This window comes from Episyrphus balteatus, chromosome 2 (genome assembly GCF_945859705.1).
Source record: "Episyrphus balteatus chromosome 2, idEpiBalt1.1, whole genome shotgun sequence".
Classification (NCBI taxonomy): Eukaryota; Metazoa; Arthropoda; class Insecta; order Diptera; family Syrphidae; genus Episyrphus; species Episyrphus balteatus.
In genome coordinates, this window is record NC_079135.1 from 91,124,318 (window position 1) to 91,138,606 (window position 14,289).

A 14,289-nucleotide genomic window follows, 5' to 3' on the forward strand; every position below is an offset into this window, starting at 1 on the left:
AGTAAACTGTAATAAAATTACCTCCAAACCAAGTTTGCCATTTACTACAAAGAATTTTTGGAAAAAAAAAATTGAAAATCGTTGGAGCCGTTTTTTTTTTAAATAGTTTTTTTGACGAGATAACGTCTTATAAATCGATGAACACTGGCGACAAAGCCTGAATCTTGCAATTTCATCTAAAAGGCTAAGCCATATCCCAACTAACAATTTTTCTTTTGACTTGTAAAATAACAACAGCAAATCTTATACAAACCATTTTGACGTAAATTACACTTTCTACATTTTCCAATTCATTTTTTGGTCAGAAGGCAACAGTTAATTCATCTAAAACTCAACTTTTCCGTATCGTGAAGAAAAATCAATGATGTAATAAGGTTTCTTTCTAGGTATCATTGCATTGTTGATGCACTTCATTTGGAGCTATCCCACCAGAGTGTACAAGAATTTCAGATCTTATACATGCAAATTAAAGACCCATACAAGATATCAATCATTTGATGTTATCCAGCATCCACATAATTACATCAGTGGGCCATTTATCCATCATGTGCATTTTGACAAAATCAAGCTAACAGGGTCATTTAAAAAACAATCTTAGCTTATTGCACATGATCTTAAGGTATTTTTGATGCTGCATCTGATGATGCCCATAATCTAGTAAAGGTTCTAACTACATTTTACAAAATTTAACAGGAGAGACGAAAGAGTAGAGAGTAGTTGGAGAGTAACGTGCTGAGCAAAATTTGAATTTAAGTCTATTTAGAGTTTTCGGAATGACTTCTGGGTTGCTCCGCTGACATGTTTTCTAAAATATGGCATTCAAAAGTCATTTTCGAAAAAGGTGGAGGTACAATACCTGAGTTAAAGAGGGAAACAATTAGGCCTAGTTTGTTCACACTCTTAATCGCTTATCACAATCTGAATATAGAAATTAAAAAAATTCCAAAAAATGTTTGGGATTTTCTGGCGTATTTGAAGACCTGGGCTAGAAAAATAAATGAGACTAAATCAAAAACAATGCTGCAACTCCAAATATGCAAAAAAAAAAAAAAATCAAAATCGAAAAATTTGTATGTTGGACCATTACGAGATTATGGGCAGCAGGGAACAAAAACCATCATAATCTGATTTCACTGAAAATATTTTTGGCTTAAAGAACTTTTTACAGTTTGGAGTTAAGAATCGTCATAGCAGGTGCCGGGGATGGTTTAAAAAAAAAAAATCATATTTGTTATCTACGATTGATGCCCTTACAAGCCATGTTAGTCTCATTTTGATCGGTGCTGTGTTTTTTTGACTTTTGACTTTAAAGCCTGGTACGCAGATCGAGATAAATTGTAGTCGAGCTAAATCTCTTAGGTATACAAGTTATCAAATATTTTGTATGGGATACATTTTAGCTCGGCTAAATTTTTTTTTCGATAATTTATATTTTAGCTCGATCTGCATACTAGGCTTCATTAAGACTTTGTCTTAAAAATGTACGATTTTAAAAAGTCTTTTTTATTAGTTAGTACCTACGAAAAGTCTGCAGCTAAAAAAAAATGAACAAAAGCTTAAAACATTATAAAACTTAAAGTTTACCTATACCGACTACTTTAAAAAAGATCAAACTTCGAAAGTAACGGTTTTTCACATTATTTTACTTCGAAATGAAGAAGTTGTGGTATTAAAGTTTCTTTGCATAATACTAGGCTATTTTTTTTTTATTACTCTACTGTCATTGATCGCGCTAAAATTAAAACGAACCAAGTACAAGAAACGGTTTGAATTTTTCTTCGCCATGGATGTTGAAAAAGTCACTATTAAAGTATGAATCATCGATAATTATGTATCTTATATTAATATCAAATACTCATCTTCTTATCAAAAAGTACTATCGTAAAGCGAATAGAGAAAACTTTAATTTAGAAATTGTGTTTGTTGATATTTACCTTTAACACACAAGGTTATTGGATTTTAAATATTCTGTTAACTATGTATAGCTGCGGGAGTCATATTTTTGTATTGTGTTGTAACTTTTGAAAATTCCAACAATTGCAATACATTTCGTTTTTTTTTTTTGTATAAACAGCTTCCAATAAGCTGCTAACACGTTTTTTGTTTCAAAATGTTTGCAGTTGAAATACTTAACATGTGATTAAATTTGTTTTATATTTATTCGTTGGAATTATAAATTTTATAGAGTCATAAGACAGCTTCCTGCGTATGCAAAATAACACTTTGACCTATTAATAGGTATATCGATATTCTATGTACTTTATAACCGGATAATTATTATCATTTATTGGTGTGATGACGTCATATAACAGTAATATTGCCTCTATTAAACTTGCTACATTTAGATACTTATAAGAATGTTATTATGTTATAACAAAAAGTAAATAATAAATTTGAATAATAAATGAATATATAATTAAGTGATTTCTTGTTTACTTTTCATTGTTTTGTTATTTGAACAGCATATATTTTGTTGTTCAATTAGCTATCGAAACCTTCTTTCTTTTCAGTTAATATTAAATGACGTTAAATTTTGTTTAGATACTAAATTGTTTAAGGTTGTTAAACATCATTTATCGTATACAAATATCCATACATTTGGAGAGAAATTGATTGAATTAACATACAAACGATATATTTTTTAAATAAACTGGATTCGGTGTCTTAAAAAAACAAAAAACACTAATCTACTTAAAAACTTTAGCAGATTTTTTTAGGTATGCACACATACATACGAACATACATACAAATTTACATACGTGAAAAAAAAAAACACTTAAAAGCAGATGCATTCGTTTGTTAAAAATTCTTTTGATTTATTTTCTCATGATAAATTAATATTTTTAAACCACCTGCTCCGCAGTTCACTCTGGATCCAGCCTCTATCTTTAAAAGACAAAACACCTAATTTTTCTTGTGGAGTCTTTCTATTTCTGGTTTTTAACACTTTTCAAATATCCTATGTTTTCGAACCCATCAATAGCTGTGTTTTTTTGGCATTGCTATTGCTATTCGTATCCGCAGTTGGCGTTTACATGCATTACAAAAACAACACGCAGATGCCGATAGGAATAGAAGCTAAACCAAGGTGCGGATAGAGTTTTGTCGAAGTATAGTCATAAGTTTACGCTTTCTTATCTCTTGGTGCATGCATATAAATTGGATTAAATGTTGATATTTGGGATATCCTAAATAAATAACCAAAAAAAGACGCCAAAATGTCAAAAAAATACCGAAATTTTCAGTATTTGGTGATTTTAGCACTTAAGGTCTAGTTGAATTTGTTGACAAAAATGATGATATCTCGATCTTTGAGCTAAAAAAATATCATATAATTCGATTTTAAAACCATTTCTGGAAGCTTAGTAGTTTCTAAATATTGATTTTCGAATCTCGTCAATTTTGTCTAAATCGAGTACTTTTTTCCACAAGTCGATGGATATTTCTGCCGTTCAAAAACTGAAATCGTTCCAATGTTTGTTCATGTTTCTTGGATATTGAGTCTTATGAAAATTGAAATCTCTCAACATCGGGAAAGGACTCGATCCATTATTTTGAATAAAAGATGAACAAAAGTGCATTTTTTAAAACAACTCGATAACAGTCAGCCCTATTGTGAGTTTCAAGTGAATAAGGGTGGCATAATACAATTTCAATTTATTTTTACAAATCTCAAAAACGCAAAAGAAATATTAAGACCCTTAAAACCCCGTTGAAGATTAATTACTATTCAAAAATTAAAATCTTTTTTATATTAATTTATTTTTTTTTTTTTCAAAATATTGAAACACAATATTCCTATTTTATAAAAACAAAGTTTAGCAGTGTTAAGAGAATACTTATTGTTCTTCAATCATTTTTATTTAAGGTTTGCAAAAAATAACGCAACAACACCTAAAACCATAAAAAACCGTTGTAATTCGGGAACGAATCGAAAACAAGAAAATTACCTCATACCTTGTCTGTGGCGATGACTGTACCACGTATACAAAAATTCCTAACATTTTTTATTTCGACTTTTTTCGCTTTGATTTTAAAAGCGAAAATGATTATGACATTTAAATTGCAGCTGTACTTCAAGGTTGCTTTTATTTTTATTCAGAATTTTCTCTTTTTTAAAGCACTTTCACTTTTCATGACATCGTAAATCGCTTTGAAAATTCACTTTCATTTTCAAAAGCATAATTCGGAACATGGACTGATCATTCATTGAACAAAAAAATGTGCTCTTTGTACCTAACATGAAAAAAGTGTCTATTTTTTACATAATCAGGTGCCCTGTAACTTGAAAAAATCCAGTGTTGTCGATAAAATGAAGTATCGGCAGCATCTTACAAAGACTTATATCGAAGGTTTTTAATGAAAAACAGTTGATTGAGCCAAACAAGGTACTGTCAATGCTCTCCAATAGTGGATGTATTTGAATGAAATATTCGGTCTTATTACGAATTTCATTTGTATCGTAGATTTGTTACAAATCTCGAAAAAAAAAACATTCATAGAATTCGAAAATATCATATAAATTGTCATGTCGTCTCAAATGGTTTCGAGAGAAAACCTCAAAATTATACTCAGATGGAACTTTAGTTCCGGATTCGAACCTTATCCATCGATACAAATGTCAAGTTGAATTTAAAGACCTATTTTAGATGACAAATCAGCTAAATGGAACTGTCTTTACAAAAATTCAATCTTACTTCATTTATCATTATCAGTAACAAGTTACATAGAAAATTAAACAGAATTAATTATATTATAAAAGGCAGCTGTTTTCTGTTTGCTTGAAACAAATAAACATGAATTTAAATAGGTTTCTCTGAAAATATTAAAGAGGCTAGTTCATTTATCATCCATAATAGAGTTGTAAATTTTTATAATTTTACTTATATGAACTTGTTAATAGGACCCATCTAAACTGATAACCAAGCTAATAAAATTAAATGCAAAAACCCAAAATAAATAAAAGTCCAATATTTTTTTTTTGTTTTTTTTTTAGTTTTTTTTTTTGGATAGGTACTTGTATTTTTCTTAATTATGTTAATAACATTGATAAAGATTCTTTTTTTTTATGTTTCTTGTTGTTTTTTTCTTAATATTATATTTTTGTTGTTTTTTGTTTATTTTTTTGGTGATTGCAAGAAGTTTTACACCATTTTTAAAAAGAAAGGTGGCGGCGATTTATTTTATTATTATTATATTTTTTTTTTTGTATTTTTTCTTATTTTTTTTAATAGTATGTATTTGTTTTATAATTTTTATTAAAATTTTAATAAGATTTATCTAGGTATGTGTTTTTTAATTTTAATTGTTTTATTTTTGAAATAGGTAATAATTAGGATTAAGGTTTTGTTTTATCTTCAATATTAAATTTAATTCTGCAAATAATTTACTAAAATTGTAATTTTTTATATTTTAATTTTTTTTTTATAATTTTTTTCCACATAAATTGTTTGTTTAAAATTTTTTAAATATAATTTTTTTTGTTTTTAAAATTTATGTTTGCTTGTTTTTTTTTAATAATATTTGCTTAGAGATTTTATTTGTTAAAATTATTAAATTTGATTTTTTTTCAATGATTGATTATATTTTTTTTTTTTATTTCGAGATTAACTTTTAAGGAGAAAATTGTATCATTTTTTTTTTTTTTGTTTTTTGTTAAATATTCTTTGGCAAACACTGTTAAGGTGTTGAAATTTCCTTCCTTTTTTTTGTTTCTTTTATTTTTATTTTTATTTTTCTGACTAAGTAATGTGTGAGTGTTACTGTTTTTTTTTTTTTTTTGTGATTTGAGAAGAAAATTTCAAAAAATTGTATTTTTTTTTATTTAAAATTTTGTTTTATTTATTATTTTTTAAACTTACACTAATATATAATAATAACTTTTTTTGTTTTCTTTTTCTTTTATTTTTTGTTGTAATAATAAATTCAGTTTCTCTATATAGAAAATAATTTAAAAAAAGAAGAAAAAGATAGAAATAGAGATAAAAGTGAGAAATAGAGAACAGAAAAAATTAACAATAGAATAACAACTACGATATATATTATATAAAATAAAAAATAAAAAAGTTTTTGTATATATAAATAGTTTTTTTTTTTTAAATTTTCTTTTTTTTTGTAATAAAAAAAAATCAACAAAAAAATAATATAGTTTTAATAATTAATAAAAAACAGGCGAAATTTATAGGAATATAAATATATTAACAGTTTGTTTTTTTTTAGATTTTTTTTTCTTAATTTTTTTATTTTCTTTTTAAGAACTAAGATTCGAATAAGATTGTTCATTTTTTAATTTAAATTTTCTTTTTGTATTTTTTTTTTTGTATTTTAATTTTTCTTAAGAAAGAAAGGAATTGTTGTTTGTTGCTTAGTTTGTATATAAAGTATGTGTGAGTGTGGGTGAAATGCCGAGCGATAATGATAGATAACGACGATTCTTTTAGGACGATAATTTTTTTTTGTATTTTTTTATCTTTTTTTTTATTTATTTTGTTTCGACTTGTATTTGATTTAAGATTTTTATTTATTTTTCTCATAATCTCCAGAAGCGGAGTTAATTATATTTATTTTTTGTTAAATAACTGTTTTTTGTTTTTAATGACTTTGTTCTTTTCTTATTTACCAAATCTATCCACTAACAACATTGCTGGCATTTGCAGCCGCTGCCGCAGCTATTGACTTAGCTTCATCACCAGGCGAAGGTGTTGGTCCAGTGCCTCCATCCCTCCTCGGTGGCATTCTCTCATTAACAGCATCCAATCCTTTAGCTTCTGCAAATGATGTAATTTTATGATTAGGCGAAAACCCTTGCATGGCATTCTTCAGCGATTGTTTGCCACCCGACAATGCTCCCAATGGCAAAGCACCCGTCGGAGTCAATCCCTTCAACTGTAGCACCGATTCCGATTCCTCTCTCAATACCGAAAACACACGCGCCATCTTTCCAATAGCTCTAATCTTATTGCGTATAACTTCCTTTCGCAAAGCAGCCTCATCTGGATCCACCAAACCACCATCCTCATTCTCCGACATCAGCTCATCATCCGAACAAATGTTCAAAACATTCACCAACATTTCGGTGACTTTTTCACCAACAAATGGCAGCGACCAAGTGAAAACATCCATAAAATTCGGAAGCCAATACGGATGTGGTGAGCAATTAAATTGCCTAATATTCATAACATTATTCTCATATTTCAATACAGCCGCCTTATTATTATACACATCCAAATAATTCGGTGCCGAAAAGATTGTTATCAACGATGGGAAACCAGTTGTCTGACTTTTACGATACATACGATAGCCGGCGTCCTGCGCCTCATGTGCTCGTATTATTGACAACAAATTGTTATTTTGCAAGAAATCACAACATGCTGCATAGCTGTAAAAATACGAACAACCACGTACTGAATTGTGTGTATAAAAGTCCGAATTCTTTTCATTGCCAAAATCTTCTAACGGATCTGACCATAACAAATCACACATTGGCCCAAATGCTGGTGGCTCTTTGAAACGATCCAAACGACGTATATCGTCTAGTTCGTGAATTTCGGGGGACAGCCCGCCGTGAACGCACAAAAACTGTTGATTCATAAGCGCCGCCAACGGCAGACAATCAAAAGCATCCATACAAGCATCATATACCCGTTCCGAGTATTTGATCTTGCATTCTTGCTTAAATGTAAAATATTCTGTCAAATGGCGACACTCGTGATTGCCACGCAGAAGAAATAGCGTATTTGGGTAGGTGATCTTTAGAGCCCACAAATATAGAACGCATTCAATACTAAAGTAACCCCGATCCACATAATCGCCGAGGAAGAGATACTTGGTTGTGGACGGTGATCCGCCGACTTCAAATAGCTTCATTAAATCATAAAATTGACCATGTATATCGCCACAAACTGTAACTGGCGCTTCGATATCAATCATGGTCTTTTCAGAGCGCAACAATGTGGCTCCCTCTTGGATAATTCGCATCGCTGGGCCATCCTCGATACGGCCTTCGAGAATGAAATGCTGCTTAAGTACTTCGTGTTGTATTTTGCCAGTTCTAGCATCGAATACCTCCGACATGGTCAACTTGTGACTGGGAGGGAATGGCACCGTGTCGACTACACGATCTTTTGTGCTTTGGGTGGGCGTTGGGAGTGCAGCAGAAGCAGACTTTTTAGTTGGACTCGATTGTTGTTGGCTAGAGTTTGAATTTTGTGATGCTGCTGAAGTGTTATTAGATTCATTTTGACTATTTGACTGTTTTGGCTGAGAAGATTGCTGCTGCTGCTGCGTTTGATTATTACTGTTGGCCTGGTTTTGGCTCGATTGATTATTCGAAGACATATTGTTGTTGTTGGGTTGACAGTTTTCACCTCTCGGAAAAAGGGGGACGACTTCGACAACTAACTTAAAAAAAGAAGAGAGAGAGAGAGAGAGAGAAGAGAAGAGGGAAAAGGCAAAAATGGTTCACTTGATACTTTAAAAATTCTTTATTTTTTCTCTAAAAAAAAAAAATTAATTAAAAGCCGTGTTTTATTGGTACTCAGTATTTTAATGAGCAGTATTTTACTGAGTAAACATTTTATGCTGTAAATTATTTGATTAAAATTTTGTCCACACTAATCAATTTTACTATAGAAAAGAATCTGCAAAAAGCGATTTTGTTGCTATAAAAAGGTCTAAAACGCTTGCAAATAGGCGATTATTCGAATATACATAGCGTCGGTCTCATGAGAAAACCTCGTAACTCCCAAAATCAAAATTTTACAGGAGAGACGAAAGAGTAAACAAACAACAGAGTAGTTGGGAAGAAACGCGCTGTGCAAAATTTGAATTTAAGTCTATTTAGAGTTTTCGGAATGACCCCAAATTTTCTGGGTTGCTCCGCTGACATATTTTCTAAAGAATGGCATTCAAAAGTCATTTTTGAAAAAGTGGAGTTACGAGGTTTTCTCATGAGACCGACGATAGATCAAAACAAAATATAAAATTGAAATTATTTCTTATTGGTTAAAAAAAATATGGTCGCTAATTTCTTCCAATAATTTAAAGCAATGTCTTATTTCCCTAGAAAAATTCCTTTCGAAGAAAATAAATTGCCGTTTCGTGACAAATAAGTAGCCTTAATTAAACATTTTGTTTTGTGTACTTGCAGTTTTTGTTTATAATTTTTCAAGCATAAACTAAGAAATCTAAATTAAGGCATAATTTATTTGAAAAGGCATAATTTTTTTTCAAGTGAGGCATAATTTTGACTGAATGGGTTGGCAACGTTGCCAGTAGGTGAACCGTGAACGTGAAGCAACAGCGAAAAAAAAGCAGGCGTATTTAATGTCAAACATATCAAATCAACTGGACGAAATATTGAAAATTCAAAATTAGATGTAATCTAGTTTTTTTTTCAACTGAAAGGAAAATGCTTGTGCCAGGGCAAGTTTTGTTTTTTTTCGGCGGGATTTGATTTTTCGAAACATAGCATTGAGTTATTTATGTGATATAATTGCTAGTTTTGTCATAACTAAATAAGTTTATATTTTATTAAATTTTTTGCGTCGTTGCGTCAATCAATCCGTCGAAGTTGACAGATGGGACTAAAAGAGGTGCGTTCTTTTTCTAACAATAGTCAACGATCGTTGTTATGTCAAAAATTATTGTTGAAGTGTCATTGTTAGAAATCGTTGGATTTTTTACAAATCATTTAGGAACGATTTATTGTCAGAGATTGTTAGACCAGCTAAATTTCTTTTGGAGAATACTTTTATTTCCATTATTATAACAAAAAAAAATTGTTTTTTATTCAAAATAAATTATCTTTCATCAAAAAATTACAAAACTCTCTTTTTATTTTAATTTTTTCCGCTTATTTCCAAAAGAAAAAAACCTTTGAGTTTGTTTTGTAAACAAAACATACACTTTGACACATCAACAATCTCATGAATGTTCAACTCATATCATGGAGGTGAGTTGGAAATAGTTACGATTTGTAACTATTTGACACTTAAAAACGAGTTTAGGAACGATGTTCATCTGTCAAATAGTTACAAATCGTAACTATTTTGTAGTTTAGGAACGACAAAAGTTAACGATAGTTAACAATAGTTAACTATTGTTAGAAAAAGAACGCACCTAAGGGGTGACCCATAGAATACGTTGCATTACGGATTGCTTTTTGACAGCTCACTTCAAATTACAAGGTGTGTTCGATATTTAATCGCTGAATGTGCACTAATAAAGTTCTGATGCAAAAAAATTGTTAACTATTATCGTCGTACTTTTTTTTAATAAAATAAAACGCGCGACTAGATTTCATGTAGGTAAACAAAGTTCACAATTCATAAAATCGGAGAAGAAAAGAAAACAGAAAAAAAAAGAAAACAGAAAATCGAACTAGTCTATTGTTGACAACCAATGTCAAAGGATACGACGGATGAAAAAGTAAAAAGGCCCAACCCATAGAATCCGTTGCGTCCGTTCCGTCGAAGTTTTCAACTGACAGGTAGATAAAAATACACACGTTCTTATGGGAAGCGACCCATAAGCGACGAATCGGACGGAGACGGACGGATTCGACGGAAGAAGTTGCCCAACTTTCTACTTTTTCATCCGTCGTATGCTTTGACATTGGTTGTCAACAATAGATCTGTTCATTTTTCTGTTTTAGAGTGCACACCGGGGAATTAAACTAAATGAACTGCGTTCTTATCTTCTCCGATTTTATGAGTTGTGAACTTTCAGTATTCATTAGTGAATTAATTGTAATAAAAGTAACATTTAACTCCCTATTTTATTTCTGAATTTAATTAGATATGTGAATTCGCCATGAATACCCTTAAAATGTTAAAACAAAAATATTTAAACCTTTTGTTTTAAGGAATATATTATATGAAGAGCTTGTGCAAATTTAAACGTAAAGCCTAGTACTCAGCTGAAGTGAAACGAAAAAAAAGAATTTTTTTTTTATTTTTGTAAATTTCTCACTTTTTGCAAAAAATGACCATTGTGGTTATAACTAAACTCTTAAAAGTTGTTTACATCAGAAAATATCAGAAATTCCCTTTTATTTTACAAAAAAAGAGCAACGATAATACTTAAAAATTGTTTCAGAACTTCCTTAGAGCACATTCAGCGAAAAAAAAATCGAACACACCTAGGAATTTGAAGTGAGCTGTCAAAAAGCAATCCGTCGTACGACGTATTCCATGGGTCACCCCTTTCTGTCCCAAACTTCAACTTCAATGGATGGATTGACGGGCCTAAAAAGTTGGGCTACTTCTTCCGTCGAATCCGTCGGCCTCCTTCCGATCCGTGCGTCGCTTATGGGTCGCTTCCCATAAGAACATGTGTATTTTATCGATCTGTCAGTTGAAAACTTCGACGCAACGGATTCTATGGGTTGGGCCCATTAAAAAAAAGTCTGTATCGCGAAATGCCAGATTAAAGAAAAAAAAAAAGATGGATTTCTAATTTTTTGATAACTGCCCCATTGAAATTGTTGTTGATAACAAAATTGTCTTGGAAATTGATGTTGCTTTTGACTTTGCCAAATTAAATGTCAAAAACTTATTACTCCATTTTGTAAAGTGACGACTCTAATGATCATACCTTCTCTTCTTATACCATGGTCAGCTATTACATGAAGCCTCAAGAGGCGCGCCTCTTTTCAAAACTAATGAGTGCAAAAGAGAAAGAAGAAAAAACAAAAAACTATCCGACCGGAGAGTCGTGGGCCAAAATTCTGAGACTCTTTTTTGACGTTTCTTTTTCCACTCTTTCTTTTTTCAGCATTTTCTTTCATTTTTTTTTTACTTCTTGGTGGAATACAACAACAACAATACTTAAATCAAAAGAGAAATGTCAAATTTGAGTCTTTGACTCAAGAGGCATCGTGTAATAGTACGCGCCTCACAGAATGATTATCAAAAGAAAATTCAAAAAAAGAGTCAAGCCTCTTGAGGCTTCTTGTAATAGCTGACATGGTACCACATTAGTTCAGAAGAAAGGTCTGAACACGCTCTGAACATTCTCTGAACTGATCGTGTTCTGAGCGCTCTGAATTAATATTGAAACAGATTTGAGAACAAACTGCCACCAAAATGACATTTTGTCAATTTATAGTTGTCAAACCCAACAAAGGAAAAAAATATGTTTTAATAATTAAAAATAACATAGTTTGAAGTAATTTATTATTAAAACTTAACAACTGCACCGAGTCGACAGCTTCAGCAGACATTTTAATTTTGATTGTGTATATATTTGTTGTTTTTTTTTTTTCACTGACGTAAAGCGTTCAGGTTTTACTCACACTGTTCGGTCTTTTTTTTCGAGCTCGTTATTCGTGCTCTGAACAAGCTCTGAACGATTTCTGAACAAAAAAGATACACAAATTTAGAGGCTCTGAACTAAAAAGAAACATGATTTTTTTTGACAGTTCAGACTCTGTTCAAAACTAAAAAAGAAAAACCCCTATTACACACTAGTTTTCAAAAATGACAATTTCGGGGTCAAGTCAATGTTTTTTTTTTTTTTTTTTGAAATTTCTTGCTAAGTAATTGTTAGAATTAGCCGAAAAGTGGGAATTAAAAAACTTATATGTTTATGTGGACATCAACAAAATTTGGGAGCAAACCGTTCACTAAATTTCTGTTGAGGTCAAAAAAACAAACATGTATACCACAATACCCCAACTTCCTCTACTGAGCAAATTACTGAGTTACCAAAAAAACACGACTAAAATAAAAAAAAGTCGAAAAAATAGAAACTATCACTAACCTTTTTTTATAGCTTCTCTTCTAAACAACGACGACGAAGATGACAACGGGACGACAAGACAACGACGAACGATTGAAGAACGACCTAAAGAACGACCAAGAGAAGGCGGCTTCCTTTCGTAGCTGGTTAGCTGACGCGACTGCTAGCTAATGTGTGCTAGCTTCTGGCTCTTCTAGTTTAACGTGTGTTACCGCTGCTAGCGCTTTTTGAACGAGCGAAGCCGAGCGAGAGACACACTAAAAACACACAAACAAAAAAAAAAAACCAACGGAAAACCGAAAAAAAGTCCTGCTATTTATAGAATTTTTTGTAGAATTTCTTTTTCAACTTGTGCCATGTAGTAGAGCGAGCGCAATTGGAGTAGTTTTTTCGGATCTGTTTTTTTTTTTCAACTGTTTTCAACTAATTTTTTACTTAATTTTCTAATTCTAATTTTTTTCTTTTTGTAATGTTTGCTATCGGTTTTTTTTTTGCTCTGGCGAAGAGAACAAGATATGGGCGAAAAAAATGAACGAATTATAATAAAGTATAAAAAAAATGAGCAATTAACATGCACACATGAGAATAATGGTGGTTATTTTTTTTTCTTCGTGTTTTTATTTCTCAGTGGTCTTTTTTATATATTTTTGCATTATTTTTTTCGTTCTTCATGTGTGTGTCTTTTTCTATTGGGGGTATATACACTTTTTGGAAAAAACTTCTTGTCGTCGTCGTTTTGAGGGGGGGATTTTTTCTTGCTGGGAATTTTTTTACTTTTTCAGTTCAATGTTTGTTTATGTTTTTTTTTTTTTAATGATAGTAATGGTAATTTGGCGAGATGTTATTTTGATTTTCAAAATTTGATAGGTTTTTTGTGTAAATTTTTAGTTTATATTGAAATTTGTTTGGATTTTTTGGAGAAATTTTCTTGAGTTTTTTTTTTTTTTTTATTTTGTAAAATTTCTCTTGCTACGATGACTAATGTGAAAAAAACTATACTAGTAGCAGAGGCGAGAGAAGAAAAACTTGACAGTCGATAATTTTTTGCAGGTTTTTTGTTCCTTTCGGTAGAGATGAGGGATTTTTTTTTGTTTCGTTGAGTTTGATGAGAGGTGGTTTTTTTTGGAGAGTTTGTGGAGATTTTATTTTTGTTTTGTAGTAGATTTGGGATTTGTGGGAATTTTAGAAAAACAGGGCTGCCCTTCAAGCAAACAGGCATAGAGGAAGGAATACCTAGAGAGCCGACTCGTACCCCCCTTACCTAAAACACCCGCAAATTTAATTTCAGATAATCTCTCTTATTTTTCTCTTGTTTTCCTATCTGTGAATACGTGTGAAAAGTACAATTCGTTTAATACCTTCCTTTCACCAGTAGATGTCCTCACAAATTTTGAATTTAAACATGATTTTGGTTTGTACATGAACTTGAATAGCTCAAATAGCTCACTCCAGACACCCACCTTTCAATAAATATGTACAGAAATAAAAAAAAAAGGTTCGTGTTTTGAATTTATTATATTATTTTTTTATGAATTTATTTCCTACTGA

The 14,289-nt window shown here is 30.9% G+C and overlaps 1 protein-coding gene across 2 annotated transcripts; it reads right to left on the reverse strand.

The window, feature by feature from the left end:
* Positions 1–5,547: 5,547 nt before the first annotated feature.
* On the reverse strand, positions 5,548–13,699 carry LOC129909295 (serine/threonine-protein phosphatase 2B catalytic subunit 3-like). Of its 2 annotated transcripts, none has more exons than XM_055986374.1 (2): positions 12,763–13,699; positions 5,548–8,396 (listed from the first exon to the last, which is right to left on the reverse strand). In XM_055986374.1, the coding sequence occupies exon 2, from the start codon at positions 8,335–8,337 to the stop codon at positions 6,625–6,627; it is 1,713 nt and encodes a 570-aa protein (XP_055842349.1). In that variant the 5' UTR covers positions 8,338–8,396; positions 12,763–13,699; the 3' UTR covers positions 5,548–6,624. The 2 variants fall into 2 exon arrangements, with proteins under 2 accessions (XP_055842349.1, XP_055842348.1); XM_055986373.1 differs by having other exon boundaries at positions 5,548–8,400.
* Between the last annotated feature and the right edge of the window lie 590 nt (positions 13,700–14,289).

Excerpts from the sequence above, each read along its gene's own strand:
- LOC129909295 (XM_055986374.1), bottom strand. The coding sequence starts at position 8,337 with ATGTCTTCGAATAATCAATCGAGCCAAAACCAGGCCAACAGTAATAAT.